This window comes from Anopheles cruzii, chromosome 3 (assembly GCF_943734635.1).
Source record: "Anopheles cruzii chromosome 3, idAnoCruzAS_RS32_06, whole genome shotgun sequence".
In the NCBI taxonomy this organism is placed as follows: Eukaryota; Metazoa; Arthropoda; class Insecta; order Diptera; family Culicidae; genus Anopheles; species Anopheles cruzii.
This window is the reverse complement of record NC_069145.1, coordinates 25077045-25093860: the sequence shown is the minus strand read 5'-3', so window position 1 is coordinate 25093860 and position 16816 is coordinate 25077045. Positions and strand designations below refer to the sequence as shown.

At 52.3% G+C, this 16816-nt stretch overlaps 3 protein-coding genes across 4 annotated transcripts; 2 read left to right on the top strand and 1 right to left on the bottom strand.

The window, feature by feature from the left end:
- Positions 1 to 219: 219 nt before the first annotated feature.
- Positions 220 to 4917, bottom strand: LOC128270109 (tubulin polyglutamylase TTLL13-like). Its single transcript, XM_053007513.1, has 6 exons — positions 4541 to 4917; positions 3014 to 3079; positions 2276 to 2569; positions 1958 to 2215; positions 833 to 1904; positions 220 to 750 (listed from the first exon to the last, which is right to left on the bottom strand). The coding sequence occupies exons 1-6, from the start codon at positions 4915 to 4917 to the stop codon at positions 220 to 222; spliced, it is 2598 nt and encodes an 865-aa protein (XP_052863473.1).
- A 2537-nt stretch (positions 4918 to 7454) lies between these two features.
- Positions 7455 to 9966, top strand: LOC128272907 (zinc transporter ZIP3). 2 transcript variants are annotated; one of them, XM_053010792.1, is made up of 3 exons: positions 7455 to 7589; positions 8488 to 9139; positions 9207 to 9966. In XM_053010792.1, the coding sequence occupies exons 2-3, from the start codon at positions 8643 to 8645 to the stop codon at positions 9811 to 9813; spliced, it is 1104 nt and encodes a 367-aa protein (XP_052866752.1). In that variant the 5' UTR covers positions 7455 to 7589; positions 8488 to 8642; the 3' UTR covers positions 9814 to 9966. The 2 variants fall into 2 exon arrangements, with proteins under 2 accessions (XP_052866752.1, XP_052866751.1); XM_053010791.1 differs by lacking the exon at positions 7455 to 7589 and adding an exon at positions 8226 to 8360.
- Positions 9967 to 11722: 1756 nt separating this feature from the next.
- Positions 11723 to 13241, top strand: LOC128270107 (uncharacterized). Its single transcript, XM_053007512.1, has 3 exons — positions 11723 to 11901; positions 12065 to 12552; positions 12637 to 13241. The coding sequence occupies exons 1-3, from the start codon at positions 11723 to 11725 to the stop codon at positions 13239 to 13241; spliced, it is 1272 nt and encodes a 423-aa protein (XP_052863472.1).
- The last annotated feature ends 3575 nt before the right edge of the window (positions 13242 to 16816 follow it).

The window sequence follows — 16816 nt, the reverse complement described above, 5'->3', positions numbered from 1 at the left end:
AACGGTTCGTCAGCCCGTGGTGGGACCCGTTCTCTAGTGGATCATCCAACACACAGGCTGCATCGCTCCATCCAGCCGGAGCAGCGAACACCATCGGTTACGATCAGGAAAGCAAGAGCGGTAGTATCTCCGGACTGCCAGTAGCAGTAGCAACGGCCGCAGCTGCCAGTCCGTTGCCGGTCGTGCACGGCCCGGTACGGTGCCGTGCCGGAGTCAATACTAGATGATTTTGTCCGAGGTGTAGTACTGGCGCGACTCGAGACTGTGGCGCTTCACAACGTTCGTCACCTGGCGCGCCATCGTCGACTTGGTGCTACGGTAGTTGGTCGGCTGTGTGGCCAGCAGATAGGGTAGTGGCGGTCGGCTCGGGACCGGCACCTCGCTGCACTGCATCCACGAGGTGACGTCGTTGATGGCGACCAGACTTTTGATCTGCAGTTTCTGCAGCTGATTCGGTTGCGCACTGCCCGAGGCCGGCTGTAGGGAGTGATAGCTACCGTTCGGCGGGTTCGCAAGACTTGGCAGGCAGGTGGTGCTGGCTGTGGTGGTCGTACTGCCGCCGTGGTACGCCGCGGCAACCGACCCGGCCACGGTGCTGGTGCTGTGGAGGGTCGACTGCGTGTGGATCGATTGTGGCGACGATTCCGACGGCTGCAGGTGCTCGTTGGCGATCAGCTTGGCGTACGTTTCCTTGTATTTGCGTCGGTCCGAGTCCGTCAGCAGCTTGTTGCGGTGAAAGTTGATGTACATCTGAAAAAAAACGGAGAAAGATGCATTTGGTGAGGCAATGGGAAGCGGCCAGCCTTGGCGAAACAACGCATGCGATCCGTACGCTCTGCACCAGGCCACAGGTCCGGATGAGGAAGTCCCGCTGGCCGAGCAGTGCCATCCGCTCGCGCTCCTCGAAGTCGGCAATCTGGTCCGGCGTGTAGTCGTCGTGTTTCTTCGTCACCTTCGGCATCTTTCGCTTGCGGAACTTCTTCTTGGCCGCGAGTGCCCCGCCCGCGCCGGCGGCATCCTCGCCCGTGCAGAGCCCGGTGCCCTTCTGCAGCTTCCGATTGTGTTTGTGCAGTATGGCCTGGTTCAGGCGGAAGCGCTCCTCCAGCTCGATGCGCTGCTGTTTGGCACACTCTTCGCGCCGCTTGCTGGCCGCCGTCTCGTTGTACACCGAGGCGTGGCTTTGCGCGATGAAGAACTGCAGGTAGCGGTTCGGGTCGCCCGGGGCCGGCAGAATGCGCCGGTAGCCGCCGAGATGCGTCTCCTCCCAGTTGATCTGCTCGGCCCACGGTCCCGTACCGTCCTCACCGTACAGCTCCTCGTCATTGTCCGGTCCCGCCGCACCCGCTTCCTTCGGGGCCGCCGCCGTCTGCTTCGCACAGTCCCGCAACCGCTGCAGCAAGCGGTTCTGGATGCGCCGCTTGTCTTCCTCCAGCACGCGCTTCTTGACCTCGCCGTTCAGGTTGAGCATCGTGAACGTGTCGCGGATGAGCGCTTCCTTGATCTCCTTGTCGATCGCCTCGTCCGTGTGGAACGATGGCGAGTGGTTCACCTCCAGCACGTACGGTTTCAGCTTGTGGTCGATGAGGATGTCGAAGCCCAGGATCTCGAAGCACGCCTGGATGATGTCGTGCGTCGGGAAGCTGGCCGTGTACGTGTGCTTCAGCATCGGCCAGGCGCTCATGACCGTCTTCACGATCACGTCGTCGATGTTGCTCCACAGTTCCGCGATGTCGTAGCCCTCCGCCGTCAGGATGCGATTGAGCGTGGAAAAGCGTCGCTTCGAGCCGGCCTCGTCGTCGTTCGAGAACGTCCGGCTGTACTTGTTGACCGAGTAGTTCGTCAGGTGCATAAAGTTGTTCGATGCGTTCGTCACGCACGGTTCCTTGTACTTGTACGTGGCGAACCTAAAGAGGGAGGAAAGTGAGGAAACGTTCTGGTGAAGAGCACCACTACTTACCTCGCCAGACCCTCGTTGTAGACGAAGATCCGCAGTGGATCGGTCGACGTGATCAGCGTGTAAACGCGCAAATCAAACTTATAGCCGTCAATTAGCAGCGGTTTCGTGATGTACACCTGGCAGATCATTCGATCCTTCGGGCTGATCTCCTTCAAGTTCTTCGTCAGGAAGATGCCTTTCCCCTGCGAGCCCTGGTCCGGCTTGAGGATGAACGTTTTGCTACGGTGCGTCCGGCTGTAGGCGATCGCGTCGCCCAAACTGAAATTACGCGGGCGTTAGAGTACGCATTTCGCCGACGCTGCCTCGCGGAATACTTACTCCGCCGGGAAGCACCAGGTTTTCGGAAAGATCTGATAGTCGATCGGGAACAGCTTCAGCATGCGGTTCAGATTGCGGGCCAGCAGATCCTTGCGGCAGATCTCGAACATCCCCGGGAAGTGGTTCACCTTCTGGAAGCGGCGCATGTCCCGGCAAAAGTCCACCCCGACGAACGAATCGGTCCAGCAGACGTTCCACAGGTCCGACTCACCGACTATCCGGTAACCGAGCCGCTTGCAGACCCGCGAGATGATGTCGTAGCGGCAGTTGAGTATAGAAATACTGATCGGTAGTCTGGTCGGTGATCGGTGGGAAAGAGACAAACAAAGAACGAGAAGGCGAAAGGCGAAAGATAGGCGACATGTAGAATGTTGTGTGTGTGTGTGATGAAAGGACAATGTGTGTTTGTGTGACTGTTGGCGAAAGGTTTCCGGCCGGTCTCGAAAGTCCGGTCAGGCGATAGATTTAAACACCGATGCTGCGGCCCGGAAGAAGGACGGCCGTACCACTGGCGTGGAAAGCAAGCGGTCTGGCGCCGGTCCAAGTTCCAAGTTGGCGGTTGAAGCTTGCACCAGGTCCCAACTCCAGGTTTGTCCCGGTTTTACGTGGGCCGATCGGTCGCTAGTACAACTTTACAACTAATGTTTCTGTTTTTGCATTGCGTTGCGAGCTGGTTAATGAGTAATGGCGGGGAATAACTGATCGGGATTCGGCAGTGGGTTCGTGATACGGGCTTACGTTTTCTTCGCCTTCTTGAGTCTATGTACAAGGCGCGCATTGCGGTCGAGAGCACCTCTACAACAACTGCGCAATGGAGACGGAGCGCGACACACGCGGTGAGGGAAAGGAAAAAAAGAAGAAGAAAAACTATTGTACACAAAACCAAATCGTTGGAGAACCTTTTCTCAGATCTCAGGAAAGTGAGTTTGGAGGACAGATCGACGGGCCTTACTACGCTACTACGGGCATGGGGACCGTGATACTGGAGGGTCCACACTAGAATCTACAGTTACGGCGCTGTGACCAAGTCACCGGAGACACCCAACTCACACTGCACCTGAAGGCGCAATGCGGCGCCACAGCAACAAGCGGTCCAGCAAAAGTGCAACTCCAACCCACAACTCTTCCTAGCGCGTGTGGTGGGCCCATTTACTAAACCGAGGCCGAGGCCTAAGCAATGGTTTCAGTCCGAAAAAGCCCCACAAATTAAGCACTACTGCCTAGCGGTGATGGGTCCTAAATTTAGCCCTCCGCAGGACAGCGGAGCGAAGTTCCAAATTAGGAATCTCGTGCGGTCCGAAAATAACCGCATAATAATAAGTTACGGTGCGACCACTGGGGCTCGATTTTCGTGTGCGCCGGTACAGTAAGACCCCAGCGACCCTCCACCACGAACCCGGAACACCCGGTTGATGGTTGGTGCTCACTTGAAAGTTTTTGCCTCGGCATGGGCCGGCTAGGTGGCTAGGAAGCAACAAATAATCAACCAAACGGTTCGTTCGCAACCGTTCGCTTCGAAGCGCAGTGGTCGGGTGGTTGCCTTGGCAGTTTGCTTGCGAAGGCCCACACTGTTTGGGAAGTGACGTGAAGCGCCCCCCACCCGTCATCGCTCGGGAAAGAGGGGCCCGTACTTTCATTATGGGGCCCCCCGTAGTCTGGGGCCGGTACGCGACAAGCGGCGGCCCTTCCGCCAACATTATGCCTCGGATTCGCTATCGATTTATGCAATCTACTCGGTAGCGCTTTCCTTTCGCCAGAACGAGCCTAGGCGGATATGCACCGCCATCTTTGTTATCGTTTTACCGCAACGCGCGCCCTCTGACCCGACGCTGGCCGGCTAGACGATCTCGGACCGGACGAAGGTGGCGGCGCTCTCGAGAAAGGCCATCAGGCCTTCGGCGACCATTCGCCGGAGGTGATGGCGGGGCTGAGGAGCTACCCCAAGTCGAAACTGGAGCAAACTACCACCTCCGCCGGTCCCGCGTTGGCCCCTTTTTAAAGAACGAGGCCCTTAGTTCTCTTGGCCCCCACCCATTGGGGGGCTCGCTGGAGCCCAGTAATGTCGAGTGTAGAAGCCAAGCATTGCAGAGTGGCAGCATGTAGGGTGGTCTGGGAGGATCGGTATCGGTTCCATAAGCAGTATTCTACTCCTAGCGCCTAGGTGTACCTAGTCGAGGCATGCTGCGCCCGTTTACGGTAAAAGCGGTGTTACAAAAGACCTAATTGAAAGCAGGAAACCGCTCGGTTCGTCGTCCGCATACTCACTTTGCATCCTTCTTACAGTCATCATCGTGATGATGGTGGTGATGATGATGGTGGTGGTGGTGATGGCAGTTCTTGGAGTTTTTCGAGGCCGACTCGCCACCACAGTACACCCCGTAGGTGCGGTTGTGCACCCGCAGCAATCCCTGTTGCTGGCCCGGATGTTGCTGCTGGCAGCTCAACTGGCCGCCGCTGGCAGCGCCGCACTCGGTGACGCTTTTCGACGAGAACGACGTCTCGGTGGTGTCCATCTCCGACTCGGTGTCGGAGCTGGTCCCCGATTCCGCCGTGCCGGACGACGTCTCCTCCTCGTTCGAGTCGTCGCTGGAGCATTTCGGCTCGACGGTCGGCTTCGGTTTGTTGTAATGGCGGTTAATCATGATGGCTACTTGCACATGGGAAAAACGGAACAATAGCCAAAACAGTGCACCACACAAACGCACCCACGCTACGATCCCTGCCGGATGTCGGATTTACTCTCCAAAAGCTGCCAAACGAAACTATGATCCGAAAATTGTGAATCCACCGAACGCTTTGGTTGCACTGCAGGCAAAGTAGGCCGCACCAACCGCACTCTCTTCCAGGCGATGGTACCTCGATGATCGACGACCGACAGAGAGCGAAACTTGGGCCGCGTCCGTACGATCCGTAACGAATCGCCGCTCGGCAGTGACTGAAGCGGACCGAAAGTTAAAATGGAATCCTAAAAATAGGACCCCACCGTTTGGCAAGCCTTGCCGCCGTCGGGAAAGCCTCCATCGCCCCAATCCCAGCTGGTTGAATACTAACGTCGCGTACGCTACTACTCCCACACACACATACTCACGCGCATAAAAGGATATTTAGCCGAAGGATCCTTCCGCGCTCCGTTCGACATGCTTCGCGTTCCGGTCGTCCTGGGCCGGTTCCGACTCGTCCGTCCGTCGCTAGCGCGTCACCGTTTCGCGTTCACATTTTATTCACGAAGCCGATTGAGCGGCAAAAATGTTTCGCGTAAAGTCCCGGGCCTGGCGACGCTACCCGGGGGCGCGGCACTGACACCGTCTGATGTAGCGAATCCGCGGTGGTGAACGGTGTCACGCGGATGGAAAGCGAACGCCTCCCGGGCAGACAGTAAGGGCGGGGAGGGTAAGGCAAGGCGAATACTAGTCACGCTAGGGAGTATCGTATCAGGAGGCCCCGGGGCGGCGGGTGGAGGCTGGTTGTCTATGAACTTTGCCGGGCGCCCACAGGACTCAGTGGACGTACCAACCGTTCCGCGGGGTTGGGCTTGGCGCACCATATTGGAACGAAAGAGTGAAACTTCATTACAGCGTTCGGAACGGCCATGCTGCTGTTCAGTTTTCAGTAGCTCCCCATCGGCACATGTTCCGCTAGAGGGAGACACACAATCGAAGTTGAATCGACTCCGGTGCTCTCCTACCCCAATTCCCGAAGCACTTGACCTCCGGTTAACGGTCGGCTCCCCGCGAGGGGGCAACAGTAGCAAAAGTTGTGCGGCGATCATAAAGTCAACTTCTTTCGTTTTGACTGAAAAAAGTAATTTCAGCTCACCGTGGGTAGGGTTCCGCGAAAGGGGAGGTTACTGGCCGTTGCCGTAGGGTGAAATTCTTCGTTGAAACGACGAGTCTTCACGAATCATGAGTCGTGAAGGACGGATGCCGAAATTCGAACCCAAATTCTAACCCCAAAGAAATGGTGCTACATGAGCAACGATAAATGAATCATTCGTGGTCACGATACTGCCAAACGTAAACCAGTAATTCGATCATACCTTAGACACATCCCTGACCTGCTTCACGTATTGTGCCTGTTTTTTTAAATCGCATTTGATTGTCAAACTGTAACGCGCGTTGTGCCAGAGGGCATAAAGATTGATTCTCTGAGGGCACGTGACGCGGCCGCAAAGAACATCGACGAGCAGCGCTCAGTTGTGGGATCCTGGATTGTAGGAGGATTCGTGCATAAAATGATGCCATCTCGTAGTCGTAAATCGTCGGCTGCCCGTAACGTCATTGGAGTTTCGCAAACATGTTGCATGCGACCGACCGCCAAACGGCCAGAAAGACGAGCAAGTTGGACGAAGCAATTAAGTTCGCATGTCCTTTGGAGCCCAGATACGGGATCGTATTGTGCGCCGAGTTTATTTCGCTTCGATCGAGTAATTTGTAGCAAAGTCGGTATCGGTGGAATGCACACGAGGAATACATAAAAGAGACTTAATTAGATCATAAAGTTGTAACAGTTGCCGATGGAAGGGGCGATTGTAGGTCGATTGATAGTGAGGTTCATTAGCATTGCACAGGCTCGAAACGGCGATGATTGCGAAAAAAGTTGTTATAGAAACATCGAAATAATACAACATTTGCCTTGTTGGGCGAAAGACTTTGCCACAGCCCGTTCTGCGGAAGGGTGATCATAAAAATGGCGCTCGGACTGATGAGAAGAAAAACTGCGGGCGAGGGTGCTGTGCTAACTGTAGTTCAAGAACGTACCTTTTCTACCTGCGAAATGACGGGTCAATAATTGGCCACTCCATCACGGCTCTGAGTTGTGTTATTTTGCTACGGGAATGCTACCTATCACTCCTGGCAGAAGGGTAAAGTTTCAAATATTTGACATAAAAGAACATCGAAAGGGTTGCCTGGGGCCGAGGAGCAGCATGTATTTTATTAGGTTTCGAAAGGCCGCAGCGTGGCAACCATCTATACAGTTTGCAACCGGTGCGCCGCGTGATTCACTTGAAATGAAACGTTTCTAACGGGCGCGCCACAATAAATGAAAGCGTTACTTCGAAACGCTTGCTAACCGCTCGTAACGCATTGCCTTGCTGGTGTGAGTGAACTTGACATATCGCGGTAACGCGCTCTTTTGTTGTGTCTGAACGGCACGTTTGTTGATTTCGCATGGAGAGGATGTTGCTTTTGCGATACATTTTACTTTGAGGTCTTCTGCACGTTCGCGGATCCAGTGTTACACCTTCTACAGTGTAGTTGCCTTCGTGTCTCTGGATGGCGAAGTTCGAGTGCAGTCCCAAACCGTGGTGCAAAAGGTTATTAAGTTTAGCGTTTTTACCTGCATACAGAAGGTTTGTGATTTTTATCGTTAAGCGTTTAGAAGCATATACTGAAAGTACTGGCAGAAGGCATCGTACGAATCACGCTTTTTTATTTCTAATCGCGTTCGTACGCGCGTGAACAGTTCGAGGGCATCGATTTGCAAAGCCCGCGTGATTTTCCTTTGAGGCCAATCGTAAACAAAGGCCAGATGTGCCAAAACATGCGCGTCTGTGCGATGAGTCATTTGACAGCTGCCGAAACGACAGGGTGGTTCAAATACGATCCGGTTCATATCGTGCGTTTTTGAATTTTGCAGTTAGGTTTTGCTCAACAACGAGAATAAGATTTTGTGTCAAACTGGTAAAAATAACGAGTTTGCTTTTCACGCAGTACCGATAAGGGTTTGCGTAAATAATGCACGACGTTGTGGTGCTTCGTCGTCCCACCGCACACGAGAGTTGAATGCTAACGAATTCACAAAACAGTCGTGCCTCTCGTTAACACATGCGGAGTACATTCGAAAAAACAATCTTTTTTCCAGTACTTCGTTCCATTCGCGTAAATACGCCTCGCCTTTCAACATTCACTTTGACTCAGTGGTGTTTTGAGTGAGTTTGAAACCTGATCCAGATTCTGATCCGGGACCTATCGTAGTTCTGTCTGATTTTTTAAAGGATATTAATTCGCTAACTACCGCACTACAAAACACAAAGCACTCCTCCGTTAGCACACCGCTCGAGCTGAACCCGTCCTAATCAGTCTTGGTACGTCCGGGCTCGTATTTTACCTAATCTGCCTAAACATTGACCCCGTTTAGATCTACTCTGCGCCAGCATCGCATCCAGCACTGCAAACAGGTGTAACTAAACCGTTTTATCTTCCTTTGTGCAGATCTGGTCCACTATCTACGGCGGTTAGGTCGAGGACAATAAAACAAAAAGACGATAAATGAGATAGCCATCCGTGGGCGGATAGCTCGTGAAGTTTAGTTTTGAGCACGTCGTTGGTGCTTGACCGCAAACCAGCGCACATCCAGCCATTTCATTATGGACGTTGTGACACCCGGTTTTTCGACGGAACCCGAGCCCCCGGTCGGCATCAGTCGCAATGTGGCCAAACTGTTGGCCATCTTTGCACTCGGTGCGGGCAGCTTTCTTTGCGGTATCCTGCCCCTGTTCTGTATGCAGCGTAATCATGTGCGCTATCCGCGGTTGCTGTCGTTTCTGCTCTGCTTCGGAGCGGGCGTCTTGCTGGCCACGGCCATTGTCCACATGCTGCCCGAGATTCGTTCGTCCCTGGGACAGTACGCAGAGATCGTGTTCTGCGGCGGTTTCTTCTTTATGTACTCGATCGACGAGCTGTTGCACGCCTGCGGCATTGGATCTCACGAGCATGGAGAAGGAAGCGCCCAAGCGGTAAGGAACAGAAGCGCGTCCCGCAGGTACAGCGTCGATTCGGAATCGGACGCAGCCAGCACGGCCAGTGGTGGTCGCAGCTACGGGACAAACGACGTCACGGAATCACTGTTGAAAAACCAACAAAGGTAATGTCGAAGCCATCTGTGGTTAGAACGGGAAGAAAATAATTCATCAATCCATTCGTTTCTTCAGAAGTATCTCGGAAAGCCAGCTGGCGCCTGATGAGCGGGTGGAGAACGCCAACCTGCGGTCAGTCCTTACATCAACGTCTAGTAGCAGCTTGGTAGCAGTCCGTGACCGACCACCAACCACTGCGAGCGAGGTACAGTTGACGGGAGTTTTCGGATTGCTGCTAGCGCTTAGCCTCCACTCGCTATTGGAGGGCCTTGCGATCGGTGTACAGAATTCGGCCGCCAAAGTGCTCCTGCTGTTGGGCGCCGTCAGTGCGCACAAGTTCGTCGTAGGATTCGCGCTTGGTGTTGAGCTATCTACGTACGGCACCCGGCAGCGCTGCTCACACATTCTGCAGGTCTTGACGTTTTCCCTCGGCTCGGTGGCCGGCATCGGTATGGGCATGGGGCTGGATGGGCTAAACGAAGCGTTGACCAACGTGGTTATGCCGGTCCTGCAAGGGCTAGCCGGTGGAACACTGCTGTACGTCACCGTTAGCGAAGTATTACCGCGGGAACGACGAAAACGGCTGCACATTACCAAGAGCGTGGGCCCATTGCAGCTCGTTGCGGTTGTCCTCGGGTTTTCGCTCATGTCCTTCCTCAGCCTTGTGCTGACCGACGAGTGAAAGATGTGCCTATTCGTGCCGTCTGCTGCCTTTTATCCAAACGAGTGCCGTACCTTTGAGAAGACTTCGCGTAGTGCCTCAATCGACGAGACATTTTATCAACTTACAAAAACAACTTATTGTGTAAGCTGCCAGAATGAAAGCAATCGATAACGGAGCAAGTGATAACGGAGCAGGAACAGAATAGTATTTTTATAATTTTTAATAAAAATGAAACAGAACTGAAATACTAATTGCTCGCAAAATGATTGATTTATTAGATCTTAGCAAAAGTGTGCCCTTGATTGGTCCTATTGTTTCCTTATTACTCGGCCACACATTTTCGACCATTTCTCTGCCACTGACCCAAATTTCACAACCGTGGCATTGGGAATTTCCGGTTTCGCTAACCGCAGCAAATAGTGCTCGAAACGTCCTTGTGGGATGAAGGTGAAACGGGTTCCCCGTTGCTTGGCTTTCGGGGAGACGCTCCAACATAACAACATAGCAAAAAACCCCAATTCCCGCATTTGCCCGATGAGTATTGATGTACGGGACACGGTGGCAAGCAGTTTTTGGGCGCGCAGAAAGAAAGAAAACGACGAGTCAGCGAATGGCAGCGCCTACACGTGCCACAAAATTTTGTTTATTGCCGCTCTTCTTTCTTTCCTGTTATTGTTTGAAGTAAGAGCGATTGGATTCGTCGGTCGGCGGCGGCGATCCGATTCGCGATCGATGCAAATTTTTATCACCTTTGCTTTGCTCGCACCCACTTCGCCACGCCGGCATTATGGTTGCGGTTGCGGTTCGCGGACCGTTTCTCTGCGAGACTTTCGAATATGGACGGGAAATCAGCGTGGCGTGCGCCTCGCGGACGGTGGGCGAAGATGGCGTCTGTTAGTGGTTAGATTTCAAGGCCACAGGCCTTGTTCAACTCTTTCTCTTCTTTATTCCGTATGTATGTCCGCAATTCGAATTTAGAGGCAAACATTTGAAGAAAGCAACAACCGTTTTATTTTCGGATGTTCTCCTGTTATGTATGAAACTCTCCCTTTCGACTTTTGAATAATAATATGCGGAACCGACCATCCGATGCGATCAGATACATCCCACTGTGCGCACCGGTTGATTGACAGTGCCACCGATCAATCACCCATAAGCGTGGTGTACATAATGGACGAATAAAAAAAAAAAAACAACGAGTGTGCCGTAAGCATACGCAACTTCAACCCGCTCCGGTGAGGGGTCCAGGGTCCGCCCAGAGGAACCACTGCACCGTACCGCGTGCTCCCTTCACGAGGGCACCACCGCCGCGAAGGAACCGTTTCGTGTCAAAGCGGATGTAGAAAGTCCCCCCACCTAGGCCGCAGCCAGAGCCCCCCTCTGACCGAGGAGAGTGTGCCGAGTTACCGAAAAAGTGTGGTCCTCTCGCGCGGCATAGTTCGGCTTCGGTTGAGGATCGAACTGACCGGCACTGTGCTATTGACCGTGGGTGCGTGCGGATCGCGTAAAGTGTCGCGAATCGGTCGCGCGTAGCGAAACTTAACCTTAGCTGCCGAGAGCCGGAGCGTGGGGAATCAAGGGCCGAGGAGTTGTGTGACGTGCACGGTACACATAATCAAGCAAGTGACGTCGGGGAACTTCAGGCAACCCCATTACGCGTGCCAAGCCCGTTTGCTAATGATGTCATTTGCCCGTCGCCTACTTGTCTCACACGATCCCGTTGTTGGCGGTCGTTGAAAGTGAAAAGAAGAAGAACGTGACGCAATGTGTGTCGGAGTCGAGTGAACGAGATCGGAGTTCCAGTTCCGGAACAACGCATCTGGCGTGGCGTGGCGTGCGTAGAAAGTGTTGGTTGATTGCTGCGGGCGGTCAACAGTGTCAGCGACCCGCGATTCTCGTGACGCACAAACAGCCAAAGTGGAAAATCATGGTGACCCCGCGGCAACTTCTTGTGATCGGCGTGGCCATGTGCGTGTGGACTGTTGCGGGAATTTATGTGATTGAAAATGGTGGCAAAAAGTCATTCATCCGGCTCGGGGAGCACCACTGGACCGACGCGCAGGACGATGGGCTGTGGTCGAGCATTTTGGAGGAGTACACGGTCGGGTAAGTAGCGCACGGTTATCGACGGACGCCATGTTTGTTTCACGGAATGCCGTAGCCGGGAGACAGTCGAAGGACCTTGGAATTATGGAAATCCACCAGAAGAAAGCCTCATTGTGGTGACGCTGATCGTGCCTGGTTGTTTGTGTGTCTGTGTGTTACTCAGATTGGACGGCGCCAACAGCAGTGCGGGTCCGAGGGAAAGTCGGGTAATGCAGGTCGCCCCCAAGTACATACCCACCTCCAGTTTCTACATCAACAAGCGCATCGGCGAACCGCTCGAGGTGGACGGACATCAGCATCCGGCGCCGCTGCAGCATCACCACAACAACCGGCTACCGTTGCCGGTGGGGAAAGTGATCGCCACTGCCGGTGGTGCCGGTGGCGCCCTGTTCGGTGACAATCAGCTGAGCGGAGGAAGTGGTGGTGGTGGCGTTAGTGGCGGAGCCACCTTCACACCGATGCGCCAGACGTTCGGTGGTGGGGCAAGCCCCACCGAGCTGCTGACATCGCCCCGCGAAGTCTCCGAGACGGACCTGTATCTGCTCGGTGCGATCGAGAAGCTCGTCTACCGGGTGGACTACATGGAGAATCGGTTGAGGCGCGCCGAACAGATCATCTACTTTCTGATGGCGGGCAACAACCAGAAACACGGTAAGTTGCGGCCGGGAGATCGCACATTGGAGGGGGAAATCCGGCCACTAATTTCTCCGTCTTCGAATATGCCACTTCCTGCAGAGCCGTGTCCGCAGAACTTTACGCAGGTGCACGACCGGTGCTATCACTTTGACATCGAGCGCGGCTTGAACTGGAAGTCGGCCAGCACGATGTGCAAATCGTACGGGGCGCACCTGGCCGAATTCGAGACGGTGGCCGAGTTTCAAGACGTCGTCGCGTACATACTGAACAACCCGGTGAACCGCGGCAAGGACTTCTGGCTCGGTGGCCTCAACCCGGGCCTGCTGTGGATATGGGCGAACTCGGCCAAACCGGTCAACCCCAACACGAACCTGAGCTCCATCACGAGCACCACCAGCAGGCCACCGAAGACGGGGCACGGCACGTCTACAGCACGTCCCTCCACGGCGGAGGGAACTGCTGGCGACTCTTCGCCGAAGCAGGACACGAAGATTGTGAACAACGCATCGAAGCATCCAACGTTGGAGATAACGGGCAGTGGACGGTGCCTGCGGTTGACGTACAACTCTCCGCTCTACACTTACGGCTACCGCGGGGACGACTGTTCCGCGCAGTACAATTACGTCTGCGAACTGAAGAACAAATCGCTCGACAACGAAATCTCGCGAATAGCGAAGGAACTGAAACTGCCGGAACTTTCGTAAGTTGCCGCGCGGGTCAGCGCCTTGTAGCATTTAGTATTGTTATTTATTTGCATTTCTTTCCGTACCGATGTGATCAATAAAAGACGGTTGGGTTTGAGAGTAGCAACTGGAAACGGGAACTTTCGGAGGTCGGACCGTGGGAAGCTGAACACAAGACAAAGAAACACAACGCATCACATTTCTACTACATGTTTAGCTTGTTCGTATATTGTTTTAGGCACATCCATCATATGAATATAAGTTGGTTTCCATTGTTCTAGCTTCGTTGCTTCTCCTCGCATGTTTCAGCTCACTCTCCCAATCGGGCGAGGTCCTTCGCAAACATCAAGCTCAGCTCGGATTATTGACCATTGTTGTTTGACCTGTCTCTGCTTCGCGCGTCTCTACTACACGCGCCTCACTAATGACTAACATAATAACTGTTTCAGTTTATCTGAATTCACGGTTAAATATAATTACCATGTGCGTAATGGTGTGTCCTGTTGTTCAGCAGTTTACTTGCTACCGTTAGCGTCGTTAAGGAGAAAGAAACAAATAGAGGAATGAAATAGTTCAGAACATTGTTTCACTTCCTCGTAACGCAGGTATGAAAAGGAAAACAAATCCTAACATTATTAAACAAAACAAACCTAACCTACCAGAAGCGCGAATCTGAAGAGTGATCGAACGAGCGATACATTCATTAAAATAACAACGTAAAAACTATGAATTAAAAAAGGATTAAAGGATCGCTTCTGCTAACATTCACACTGAGCGTCGATCACTTTTAGTACTCGTAGCGTTTTTCACGTGTTTGTGGTGAGAAATCTTGCGTGAATGTTTTACATTTTTCGTACGCTAGCTAAAATACTTAACCTTAGGGTGCGCTTTAGCGTTTTGCACGTTCCGTTCATTTGCTTCCCCCTTCTTCGGTGGCATACATTAACCGTTTTTATTACTTTAACGTTCAGCTGTTCACTGTAACGTTAACAAAACAAAACAAACAAACGTAACGTTCGATTTTCAAAACAAATTGTCAACACTTAACGATTAATTTGCACTTTCTGTTTTCCTTCTTGCCTATCAGATATTGTAGCATCATTCGCGGTACTGCGCCAACAGTAACAAACAAAAACAAGTAATTCAAGTTCCGATCCATCCGTCAACCTCTACCGTCAACGGCCGCGGTGGGCCTGCCGTACTAGAATGAGTGTTCTAGTACATCCCCTTTTTGGACATTCGTTGAGTTTTTTCCATTGGTATTATTTTTTTGCCAGCACGCGCCACCCTTGCGCGCGCGTGCGTTCTTTTCCACCGAGTAGTTTCGCTTCCGGAACCTGTTTCGCGCACTCTCTCGGCTATCTGCGCTTTCGCGCATTTCCTTTCCACTTTCACTCGTGTGCTCGCACATACTATCAGCCACGTACGCAATTGTGTCCGATTCGCACTAGTTCGGAGTCGGGCACAAATGGTTCGCACGCCATCGCCATGGAGAAAGAATCAGCGAAAAAGAAAGGACCCATCAGAAAAGGGTTCGCTCTGTTCGCGGGTCACTCGTTAAGATTGGGGCGCCCGTCGTCATCCTGCCCACATCCTTCCGACCGGCGGGGCGGCGCACTCAACTCAGTCATAGTTATTAGATCGGTCCTCTGCATTTGCCTTGTTCGCTCCTTGTTTCGTGGTGGGATTACGTTGGTTGATTGTGGATATTCAACAGGCTTTGCCGTTTTTTTTCCGAAACCACCCCTTGTTTTTGCCACGATTCACGGCTATATTTGACCGCAATCGTCTCGTAACCACGGCCATTACGTTCGAGCAGAACCAGTCAGTAATAGTAAAAGTTCAGCACTTTTCGCTCACAATACTTGTCACAAATTTATTTCCCTAAAGTGGTTGATGTCGTTCGTCGTTTTAGCACTTGATTTCCGCTTTTTTTGGTTTCTTCCCGCCATTGTTTAATAATTTCCTACTCTGTGTAAATAATTTTGGTCCAAGATTTAAACATTTTGTTATTTTTGTTTCTTTTTTTCCAACTTGATTATGCTCGTAGTTTTTAGTCATGTTTTTTTCTTTAGTTTGTTTCGTGGCCAATGTTTTATATATTTTGTTTTCTATGTTTGCCAAAAGCTTGTAAAATTTTGTTCGTATTGTTAAAATTCCTGGTCTTCGGCACACAGGCTACAGGCGCGCGGTTGGTCGTTTGTATCGCTGATTTGCACGTGCCATCATCCCTCTTACAGACTGCCATTTTGCAAAACTAGAAACCCACCAACAAGTAACAACATTACAATAACTTTTTATTTTTCCCAACTACACAAAAAAAAGATGGATGAAATAACAACATAATCAAACATTTGCATATTTAGCTCTTAGTTCGGTTCCAGTGGGTGCTCCACGATCCATCGCGGACGGCGATCGTTGTTCGATCGCTACCCTCAGAAAGAAGTACCACAGCATTATAATAACTCAATTTCATGCAATTTGCAACTAAACCACTGATTTGAGGCCCGATAAGTAACAACATAGTGATCGCCGTCGATAAGAAATCGTCGCCGTGACCGACGTTATCAACTGCCGAGAAGAGAATTGTGCCGCTGTTTGTCACTGACACCGATAAGGAAGCGGGCGGCTTATCAAATCCATCGCTCTCCAAGCGTCGTCGAATGAAATGGAAATCATTCTAAGCAGCAAAATGTCGTCAGCATGGAACGGAGTGCGCTTTTTAACCCATTCGCGGGTAAAATATACGATGAAGGTGTCGGCTTGCCGATGCTGTTACCAGGCCATGATTCAAAATATGTCTACACACCAATCTCGGCGGTTCCTTCAACAACCGGCTTTACGTAACACGTCTGGTGCGGCTGCTGCCGGTCAGCAGTGGCAGCCAAAGCCTCCGTTTCCTAACTTCGCTCTCCGAACCTCGCGCGATTGTTGTCATTAAACCCAGCGACTGTTATTATGACTTCGATCGATCTATGATGGATCGTTGGGTCGTGGTTTGGTTGGGGGTCCAAACATTGCGCAGCGATCTCATAAATAGCACTGTTTTAATTTCACTTGTCAAATCTCGACCTATTCCTGATTCATTCTCTCGGTGTGACAATGAAACTCTATCTACAGTGTAACCGTATGCATATCCTCGTGACTTTGCTCGCGGAACAACACCTGTGCACGGCCGTTCCTGTGTGAATTCCAGGAATGGTTAATCTGGGGCGCAGCTGCCGCCACCGGCTGGAGAGCAGGTGCCACACGATGACGTCAAGGATCGGAGCGCAGCAGCGATTACAATATGCAGATACGACAACTTGTCCCGAGCGTCCGGAAGCTATCGATTAGCAGTCCAAAACCCATCCAACGACACATTTGAGTCGTTGAGCACAAGCAGCGGAATGGAATTTAATGTTCGGTTCACTTTGCCGACCGTTCCCTGTGTTGGCCACTGTGCGTGGCCGAGTTAGGGAGTCCGTTACACAACGACGACGGCGACGACCGAACGTGCAGCACATACCACATGCACAACGGGTTGCACACGGTGCACGCTACTGGGTCGACGTACTGGCGATACCATTTCAAGGACAAGGCCCATTCGCCTCGTC